This window comes from Etheostoma spectabile, chromosome 2, assembly GCF_008692095.1.
Source record: "Etheostoma spectabile isolate EspeVRDwgs_2016 chromosome 2, UIUC_Espe_1.0, whole genome shotgun sequence".
NCBI lineage: Eukaryota > Metazoa > Chordata > Actinopteri > Perciformes > Percidae > Etheostoma > Etheostoma spectabile.
This window is the reverse complement of record NC_045734.1, coordinates 19,269,029-19,280,205: the sequence shown is the minus strand read 5'-3', so window position 1 is coordinate 19,280,205 and position 11,177 is coordinate 19,269,029. Positions and strand designations below refer to the sequence as shown.

Here is an 11,177-nt window from a genome sequence, read left to right as displayed (position 1 = left end):
ATAAATAATAGGGAAAAAGCACATGAATTGTATTTTTCTAATGAAATATAGGAAACGTTAGGGTAACTTTATGAGAAAGAGACAAGATTTAACACAGACACCAAAGGGAGACATGCTTGTGTTGTGTCTTTCTTCTCCTTCTCTCTGCTTATACCTTCTTCTTCTCCTTCTTCTTTCTGTGTGTGCAGCACAAAATCTATTTGTTGTTTGTACTATCTGTAGTGCACTGTCAGTCTTACCCTACCTGCAGCCACAAACAGGATGCCAGCACTGAGCAGAATGTTATTCTTATTGTTGTAGATGCGTCCAACCCCAACACACAGGCCACCCAACATCAGCAGAACGGTGCTGAGAATGGAGAATAGACTTGATGCACGCACTACACCTGTTCATTCAAGACAGTGGAGGGTTCTTGTCAGTACAAATTAAGAAACATATCACTTAAAATATAGAAGACATGGACTGAACAGCGTGTGAATAATTTATAATGACAATTGTGAAGTAATGTTATAAGTATAATTATTTGTAGTGGTAGAAACATTCCTTAAAAACAATGTTGATATATTATCACCTTATGAAGTTGATATGGTCCAATGATGGAACTTCAATAAAGATATTTGATACAGCCATCAAACACTGATAATATTAGCATTCATTTGGAGTTGTGTTTCTGGCCACATAGAAAATCAAACACTCACTCTTTAAGCTCTGCTTTGGTCTCCACCAACTCTGAGGTAAATATCTGCATCTCTCAGTACTAAATGCTCCATTATGTTCACAAACTATTCCCTTATTTTGATGTTCTGCTGTCTAGTGCTAGGCAGGTAATTTACACTGGGTTTTATCTGAGCTTTTTTTCTGTATCAAATGCTGAAAAAGAGGTTGATGAGACCATTTACCAGGCTGTAAAACCAAAACAATGAGCTTAAAGATGCTAAAATGCCCTAGAGAGCTGAGGGGCCAAATTCACAGCCTTTCTTTGAAAATCCATTGTTAATACAAAAATATTGATAAGAGGACCTTTAAATATATTGTATTAAGGTTTCTCTGCTACGTTTTCAACTTCTAGTATGGAGCTTATTTTCTGTGAATGGTCCCTGCTTTCACATTCAAATGATTTCTCATTATTACACTGATCAACAGGTGACAGTACCAGACCAAAATATGCAGCAATGTGTCAGCAAAGACAAGGAAGAAGAAGACTGCTAGCAAACAACCATGGATGTAAACAATGCATGATCTAAAATACTTAAAGAATTGGCTGCACATACAGTGGTGTGAAAAAGTGTTTGCCCCCTTCCTCATTTCCTGTTTCTTTGCTGGTTGTCCACGCTTAAGGTTTTTGAACACAAACCAATTTAAACAATTGTCAAGGACAACACAAGTAAACACAAATGCAATTTGTAAATGAAGGTGTTTTATTAAAGGTGAAAAAAAATCCAAACCATCATGGCCCGTGGTGAAAAAGTGATTGCCCCCCTTGTTAAAACATACTATAACTGTGGTTGTCCACACCTGAGTTCAATTTCTCTAGCCACACCCAGGCCTGATTATTGCCACACCTGTTCACAATCAAGGCATCCTTAAATAGGAGCTGCTTGACACAGTAAGGTCCACCAGAAGATCCTTAAAAGCTACACATCATGCCAAGACCCAAAGAAATTCAGGAACAATTGGAAAGAAAGTAATTGAGATCTATCAGTCTGGAAAGGTTATAAACCATTTCCAAAGCTTTGGGAATCCAGCGAACCACAGTGAGAGCCATTATCCACAAATGGCGAAGACATGGAACAGTGGTGAACCTTCCCAGGAGTGGCCGCCGCCCAAAATTACCCCAGAGCGCAGCGACGACTCATCCAAGAGGTCACAAAAGACCCCACACAACGTCCAAAGAACTGCAGGCCTCACTTGCCTCAGTTAAGGTCACGTTCATGCCTCCACCATCAGGAAAAGACTGGGCAAAAATGGCCTGCATGGCGAGTTCCAAGGAAAAACCACTGCTGAGCAAAAAAACATCAAAGCTCGTCTCAATTTCTCCACACACATCTTATGATCCCCAAGACTTTGGGACAACATTCTGTGGACCGATGAGACAAAAGTGGACTCTTTGGAAGGTTGTGTCCAAGTATACTGGCGTAGAAGAACACTGCATTTCATAAAAGAACATTATACAACAGTAAAATATGGTGGTTAGTGTGATGGTCTGGGGCTGTTTTGCTGCTTCAGGACCTGGAAGACTTGCCGTGATAAAAGGAACTATGATTCTGCTGTCTCCAAAGATCCTGAAGGAGAATGTCCACCTTTTGTTTGTGTACTCAAGCTGAAATGAACTTGGGTTCGGCAGCAGGACAATGATCCTAAACACACCAGCAAGTCCACCACCGAATGGCTGAAGAAAAACAAAATGAAGACTTTGGAGTGGCCTAGCCAAAGTCCTGACCTGAATCCTATTGAGATGTTATGGTATGACCTTAAAGGCCTTTCATGCTTAAAAACCCTCTAATGTAACTGAATTAGGACTTCTGCAAAGATGAGTGGGCCAAAATTCCTCCAGGACGCGGTAAAAGCCTCATTGCCGTTATCGCAAACGCTTGGTTGCAGTTGTTGCTGCTAAGGGTGGCCCAACCAGTATTAGGTTTAGGGCAATCACTTTTTCACACAGGGCCATGATGGTTTGGATTTTCCCTTTAATAATAACACCCTTCTTTACAAATTGCATTTTGTGTTTACTTGTGTTGTCCTTGACTATTGTTAAATTGGTTTTGATGTTCTGAAACACTTAGTTGGACAACAGCAAAGGATCAGGAAATGAGGAAGGGGGCAAACACTTTTTCACACCACTGTATCTTGTTAGACCTCAGGGATGCACACAATGCACTCCATGTAAACAGAACTGTTCTTGTTGTTTTTACAAGAAAACACCACAGGGCATCTATAATTAAAATGCACTGTCCCTCAACATAATAATTATTTGTCTAAAAGAAATACTCTTCCACAAAGATTATGAAATATAGAACTTTGTTAATATGATTTTCTGCACCCTTGTCGTTGTGTATTCTACTACATGTTCGTGGTACTATTCACATGCCAATTGATGGCATTTCTGACTAGCTTAAGCTTTACAATGTATGGCACTCCTGGCTGACACATGAAGTAACTCTGCCATAAGTGTAGAAATAAAAGGAGTGGAAGAAGAGCAAGAACTGTGTCAGGTTTAATAGTTGAATGCTTCCACAGATACTAAGGCCTGATGAGCAGAAGTTCCTGCCTTTTCATGACTCTAACCAAGTGAGTCCACTAGAGTATTGAAATTCAATTCAGACAACATTAAAGATGGGAATAGTTTCTGTGAGGCAAATGGCATCAAAATAGAAGCCATATGTGTTTTGCAGCGTGAAGCTCAGGGTGACATGTCTTTATCAAACTACCTTGGTCAAATGTGAGATGTGCTCTTAAGTGTGTAAAGTCTTATTTTAGACCTATAACTTTTAAGCACACAACAGACTTATGTCTACAACTCCAATTACTGTCATGACATCAGGCTGTTATGGTGGAGGGATAGAGATATTGTGACAAATTAAGTACCCTTTTGATAATTCCATCACCACCTTTGGTTGCAATGACTTACGTAAGATGTACTCTGAGCTGTCTGTATCGTAGTCATTATCCTCTGGAAAATGATTGATCCGAAAACAGCTTCCTTGGTTTATACCTGCAAAAGCCAAAAGCGAGCGTGAATGTAACTGATGGCAACCTGTGCAGGGACAAAATCACATCAGTAAAAGGAAAATAGTGTGTCTTTATACATATACGTGTAGTTCCTTTTACGTACAAAAGGAACTACATGTTGACCATCCATTGAATCAACATGCAGCTTTTATGATCATCAGACAAATAAGTCAAAGACAACTGGAGTTGATGTTTGGTAAAGAATATTAGTGTTGAACTGTCTAGTTTTCACCTCTAACCACTTCAGAAAGCATTTGAGGATAGGCTTCTGTGGATCTGAGGTTCTGAAGTTCTCAAGCCCTCAGGCTCCTTCTATTCAAAGATCCAGTCTTTCACTAAGAAAATCTTCCCTCCACTTATAAAAGAATAAAACATTGGAACAATGTGAATATTGAAAGGTTAGACCTTGAATTAAAAGTCTGACGTCGGATTTTGCCACATTCTGTCATTTCTGCCTTTGCTATTCTGTTAGTTGCCTGTAACACATGTGCAAATGTAATAGACAAAACTAGACTTAACACAGTTTGGATTCTCTCATACACTTAATACACTGTTAAAATGTAATAGCAGTATTAGCTCTTTGTCATTCTGGTAATAGAAGAAAAGCCGGTGTTTGCGTATCCAGGTAAAAGCTAGCAGGAGATTTCTTTATATAGGCCTAATTGTAATTTTGTTCTATTTCAGAAGTTATATGATGGGTGATACTGGAGCAGTGCCATCACAGAAAAGAAGGGGAAATAAACAAAGAACAACTAAAAGCTAAATGAGAGAGTGACAGACGACGGGCAAATTCGTGAGTCAATCTTGATTGGGCTTTCAAAAGATGGAGACAAATAGGAGATTGTAAATGATTCAAACCAACGCTAAATTGGCCCTCAGGTATGTAATGTCTATTTCATTCATAAAATAACTTTCCAGTGTGAGACACAATTGTACGTCAGGACCCTAGATGAAATTATGTCTCCTTTCCATTTAGCACCCAGTCTGCATTTGTGCTACTGTTTTCTTTTTGTCCCCCTGTACTTGAATTGCATCCGCATTCTGTTGGGTGCGTCTTGCACCGGGGGGCTTGAACCCCATTTATAACTGCTTGCAATTCTAGTTATTGTTGCATTGGTTGCTAGAACAGACACTTGGCTCTTGACAGCTAGAAAAGATCTTTACAACAGCAGGTGTGGTAAAAATACAACAATTTTTGTCCTACGGGCCGCTAGAATCAACACAACCAGAAAGTACCTTGTAGCTGCTTTAATATTGTTTATTGTTAATTTTTCTGCTACATTTACCGCGTCTGAGACTGCTGGAAAAGAGAGTGAAAGAAAAGCTGAGATATTGTGATGAAACAGCCTTAACAGCTCAGACTCACAGATTCCAACTTTACCAACTACACACTCTCAACCTCACTTTCTCAGTCTCTTTAAACTCTCATCATTGGTCTCTTTTTTACACTCTTACAGCTATCATGTCTCAATTACACACTTCTCTCTCCCCCGTGTTTTTCTCTTCAACCCCCTCTCAGCTTCCTCTTGATCTTTTATGTGCTAAGCACATTCTTTGGATTGATACAGAAGCAAAAATAGAAAAATAATAATTATACTGATTATACATGTAATGTACATTGTATATATGTACTGTCTACTCCATATACTGTGTGATTGTTTATTGCATGCATTTTATATCTATAAGATGCTATCTCCTGATTGTGTCATCGAAAAGGTCAAGAAAAAAGCATTGACAGGTGTAGGGTAAAAGATGACATTTTAAAAACAATGTGTGTTTTGTACAATCAAACAAGTGAAGATATAAAAGTAAAATAATTGTATTAATAAATAATACACAGAAGCCAGTGAGTTAATGATCAGAGGAATGACGGTGAGGAAGAAAGAGTGAGCTCAGTAGGGGAGGTATCTCCCCAGAGCCAATCCATCCGAGAGACCGGAGCCCATCTTTTATTACTCAGCATAGCTTCACCATGGCAACCTCCCCCCGGCAACACAGAATCACATTTGTAGCTCCGCTTCTCAGAGGATGCCTTTGACATCTTCCTAATGCATTCACCAGACACACACACACACGCACATACACACACATACAATAACAAAGCCATGAAACCAGAAAGCAGCCTTTATAACACTGACAATCTCAAATAATCACAAAACTTGAGAAAGGTTTGGCTCACAGCAAATCAGCAGGATTTTTCCATTTGAAGTCGGACCAAATGTCTGCTTGAAACGCGTCATGTCATGTTTTGGTGCCAAACCAGCATGTTCAGTGATCATGGGTGACTGATTTAAGTGAGAGTTCTTGTTGTATTTCAGCATGAATGGCTGCAGAAAAAGACTTAAAAGCTCATTTGTCACCTTCAGTGAACCTCCTCCTTGTTCTACAGGACAGAACGCTCATGTGTGGTTGTAATTCTGCGTCATTCCTTATTCAGTATTTTCTCTTAAAAAACAAATAAATCAACTACTAATCAACTACTAAGAGAAAAAGTGCACATGGGAGGCAGGAACTCAAAGGTGTGTGAATTTTCCCTTGCCTCACGATTTAATTCAATTATGATTATCTTGTCAACAATTCAATATGATTTAATATCCTGATGCATCACAATGCGCTAAGAAATTCAAGCAGTCAGATACATGTGAACTCCCATTTTTATTGCATCTGCTCTTAAAAAGTGAACAGACAAAAGGTCAAAACAAAAAAGCAGCAAACGGCAAATAACAAACAACATCAGTAGGCAATAATCGACTAATGTCTGTCACTGCATCTGTGCCGAATCATCCATGTCCGCATCGTGAAGCATCAATGCAATGTTTAATTTCAACACCCCTATATCCTACTTATATGTGTGGAAGTCACTATGATCTTTACAGTATGAATCTTAGATTGAATGTCATTAATTTTTGGTTTAGCCAAAGTCTTGGAAAGTCTTTTGGACTCAGCTGGCATCAGTTGATACAGGCTTTGCCACCAGAAGCCAGTGTGAACAGTGTGACAATAGTGCTGATGTGTGTGTGTGTGTGTGTGTGTGTGTGTGTGTGTGTGTGTGTGTGTGTGTGTGTGTGTGTGTGTTGTGTGTGTGGTGTGTGTCTGGTGTGCATTAGGAAGATATCAAAGGCATCCTCTGAGAGAACAGAGCTACAAATGAGAGAGAAGAGATGAGAGAGAGAAGAGAGAAGAGAGAGAGAGAGAGAGAGGGAGAGAGAAAGAAGGGTTACTTTTAGTTCCAGCTCTCACCATCAACAATATAAGAGAAGTTGTGGAAAAGACAACAGAATTTAAAACAGCAAGCACTCCATCACACCTCTGCTGATTTATCTCAATGGTTCAAAGCAAGGAACTTAGAGAGAGAGAGAGAGAGGAGAGAGAGAGAGAGAGAGAGAGGATAGAGAGAGAGAGAGAGAGAGAGAGAGAGAGAGAGAGAGTGAGAGAGAGAGAAATTACAAACAATTCACTGAAACATTAGAAACGCGTCCCAGAGTAAAAAAAAGAGAGGATTGCTGGGAGGGAGGGAGACAAAACAACACATACATAAACAGACACACACACAGACAGACACAAGACAAGGGACCAATCAAATGCGCAGGTTGAGGTCCGGGCTGTGTCCTTGTGCTCTCCCCTCAAAGAGTCAGCTATACAAACAATTATTTTCCTTATTGAATAATCTATTGATTATTTTCTCAATTAATCAATAGGATGATTTGTCTTTCAATTTTCAAAATAGTTGTCAAATCATGCCATAGTTGACAAATAAACGATACATAAATTCATCTTTGCAGCTTTACAAATTTACTTTACTATTTTTTTAACTATCTTTAGACATCTCTAGTAAATGTTTTCTCTGGTGAATATATGTAAAACACCATAACAACTATGATGATTTTAATTTTGGTAACCTATATTATATTCTGTGATATGCTTATTCTCAATGTTGTGATGTCACTGCATGGGCCAACATCCAATCACAGCACACATCAAATTAGTTGAACATCTGTTTGGCTGCATGAGCAGTCATAAACATGCCAGTACCACCTGTAGACTAGTGCAAAAAAGCTAATCAACTAAATTCTGCCTTTAGTCGTGGGTGCAAAGAGAATACTTTACAAGTCAGAAACTGACTATTTCTAGCTTAGAGTGTTCCATGATCTGAGGTTGTCTCCCAAATGTAGTTATTAATGCTGCCTAGTTATTCAGCTAGGTTGGTAGTTCAAAGGAACAAAATTATTGAGGGGGGAGATATCAGCACCAGCAGCAGTGGACAGCGCCACAGCAGTCAGGTCTTATTGAAGATGTTGCTGATGACTACTTTCACGTTTCAACTGATTGATTTCATTGATCTGACTCCTCTCAAATGAAGCAGTTGCGCAATTGTATGCAAACGTGCCCAAACAACAATTTAGGGTCATGAATACGCAGCACAACAGATGAGGCAATACTGAGAAGATTTCATGAAGCAAGTCAGTTTCTTGGTCATACTTTACTTATGTAGCTGAAAATTATTTCATCAGCCTAAGCAATTTCATGGAAGTAGCTGTCAAGCAACCATATCAAGTTAATTAGAAAATTAGAACAAAAACTTAAAATTCTACTTGGCCGGCTACATTTATGGCTTGTAACAAAATGTAAAACATAATCATTGGTGAGGGAAACTGACGCAAACGCATACACAACACCACCTTTGCGCGCAACAAGCTGCAGTTTCCACCATTATTTCTTATTTAATATCATGCCCCCGTAACTTTTTAAATGCTATTTACGCAGTTTACAAGAGAAATAACTGATAATAATGATGCACCCCTTGGCAGATTTCCAGTTTTGATTCGTCGTCACCTACGTTGTCCCCCCCCCCCCTATCACTGGACAAAAACACAAAAGTAACATAAAAGTTTGTAGAATAAGGGTCACTAACTTATTCGACTTTATTTTACCTTCGATACAGCAGATCCTCCACAGCCCGGAGTGCGTCAGGTCACCTTTGACTTTCTTTGGTTGCATCTGGGAGTCGTCTGCGGAGGCATTAGTGGCGTTGCAGATGTACGCCCGGGAGTAAAGCCAGTAGTCGGTGCCGATGGCGATGGTCATGAGACTGAAAGCGACGAAGGCCCCCACGACGGCCAGCAAAGTCTGAACCCTTCGATCACACCATGCCATGGCGTCTCATAATGTGTTTTTCCTCCACAGAAGCTTACGCGCACGGCGAGGAGATGGTGCCCATGACAATGGTCAGAGGAAGCACTCGCGTCTCGCGGGTTTTCCTCACATCAAGCCAAGTCTCGATGCTTAAACTGCTCGATTGGTGCTCCTTTTCCTCCTAAACTTCAGTTGGAGTTCAATCCAAGTTTCCGAGTTTGACACGATCGCAGTTTTTGTGGAATTCGTTTGAATTGACTGGAACAATCTTCAATCCATGCTACAGGTGGAAATGAAAGAAAAAAAAAATGGAGACGCATCCTTAACAAGTAGTATAATACATTTAAAGGAAGTTCATAACATATTACAATTGCACGCGTCGAGACTTCTTTGCAGTTTACTATAAAATAATAAACTGCACGGTGTAACAAAGGATGCGGCATCGTTCATCCAGACCACACCTTCCACGGCTGTGGCCAATAAGCCAATGGAAAACGGCGGTGTGAACAGCTGCTGGAAGAGGAAAACATCAGACCTACTGTACACTAACATATAGTCAACAGTGATTAGTTAGATGGCAGGAGAATTACGCGATTTTGTGTGAGGAAAAAACAAGCGTTGATTGTTTGCAGTTTGTCTTTCACACACAATCAAAAAAATACACACTCAAGTAAAAAAAAACACAGCCTGGAACATGCGGATCAGAAACTGGGTTTTCAAATGTTTTCCAAAACATGTAGAAATCAAGTAACAAATAAAAACACCACCACTGATAGCAGAGTGAAGATCAGAGAAATGCGTGGCTGGACCGCTGTGGCAGCAACTTAAAATATATTGAAAACACCCCCACTGATGAAATATTTCTTAAAACATCCATCAAAACCACTTTGAAGTTGGAGCAGGCTGCTTGCAAGATCATCCGGCTCATAAAAGTAGAAAAGTAAGACATTAAATCTTTGCCACAACCAGAAACTCATGTTCCTAAATAAATGTCTAAAGTCTACATTACAGGGCCTGGCTTGTCACTTTAAGCCCTGGGATGTTGCAGTTGGGGGTCTTTTTCCGTGGGGTGATCTTCTTTTTCACACTGACAAAGTGAGAGAGGTGACCAGAGAGGGCCTGCAAGAACTGGGAGCCCCATCCTTCTTAGTCACTTCCTCTTCCCTGTAAAGACTGTGTGTCAGGGTCTGACTTTGTATGTGTGTGTATGGAGGGAGAGGCTGGAAATAGAATAGTATAGTGTGGATTGCAAGATAAAGTGAGGAAGAAAGGAGAGAGAGGTGGGAGGAAGGGATGGCAGGAAAGGTCAAATGAGAATATGAAGATGTGGGTAAAAAAGGAGAAGGCAGAAAAGGATATGGAAACATTTTGCATGTTAAAGGTCCCATGACATGGTGCTCTTTGGATGCTTTTATCTTAGTGGTCCCCTAATAACATATCTGAAGTCTCTTTCCCAAAATTCAGCCTTGGTGCAGAATTACAGCCACTAGAGCCAGTCCATCAATGAGCTTTCCTTAGTATGTGTCATTTCTGAGTCTGTAGCTTTTGAGGAGGAGAGGCAAGGTGGAGGCTGGGGGTGTGGCCTTGACCAACTGCCACTTTGCTTGTTTGAAAGCCATGATGTCTCTCTCTCTCATGGGTGGGCCAAATTCTCTGGGCGGGCAAAGCAGAGAAAGGGGAGTTAACCTTGCCCCTTATGACCTCATAAGGAGCAAGATTCCAGATCGGCCCATCTGAGCTTTTATTTTCTCAAAGGCAGAGCAGGATACCCAGGGCTCAGTTTACACCTATTGCCGTTTCTAACCTCATGAAGTGAAATTTTCTTGCCATGGGACCTTTTAGTTTGTGATCAAATGTTGTTTTTTGATTTTGATTTTACAAATTAAGAAAATTCACAAAAATCACAGGCAAAACACTGGAACATAAAAACGTGTCCCAGGGCCAAAATATACAGAGAGGAAAGACGGGAGGGGAGGAAACACAAAAAGAATGCAACAGGAAGAGTGACGTCCACAGCCTACAAATGACACATGCAGAAACAGACATAAAAAAAACACATACAGTACATAAACAGTAACAGACACAAGAAGGGACCAATCACACATGCCAACAGAAGCAAACAGAAGTAAAGACTAACACAAATTCACCGCATCAGCCATGTTGAGCCAAGTGGAGCTCAACTGATATGAGCCGTAGACAGTTCCATGTATACCACATCCCAAAAAAAAATTATCCATGTACGAACAGATGAGTCATGATGTGCCTTCCAACAGGTGAAAATCATCCTCTTAACAGCTGTAAGTCCAGCAAACACA

The 11,177-nt window shown here is 40.2% G+C and overlaps 2 protein-coding genes across 2 annotated transcripts in view; both read right to left on the bottom strand.

The window, feature by feature from the left end:
- The window catches only part of LOC116670573 (voltage-dependent calcium channel gamma-4 subunit), a 14,065-nt gene extending 4,866 nt beyond the window's left edge, over positions 1 to 9,199 (bottom strand). The window contains exons 1-3 of the mRNA XM_032501155.1: positions 8,661 to 9,199; positions 3,629 to 3,712; positions 245 to 385 (exon numbers count right to left, since the gene is read on the bottom strand). Of these exons, the coding sequence (XP_032357046.1) occupies positions 245 to 385; positions 3,629 to 3,712; positions 8,661 to 8,883 (448 nt within the window). The 5' untranslated portion in view covers positions 8,884 to 9,199. The remainder of the gene's footprint in view (positions 1 to 244; positions 386 to 3,628; positions 3,713 to 8,660) is intronic.
- The window catches only part of LOC116670583 (voltage-dependent calcium channel gamma-5 subunit), a 39,589-nt gene that overhangs the window by 2,044 nt on the left and 26,368 nt on the right, over positions 1 to 11,177 (bottom strand). The gene's annotated exons all lie outside the window — the stretch shown is intronic.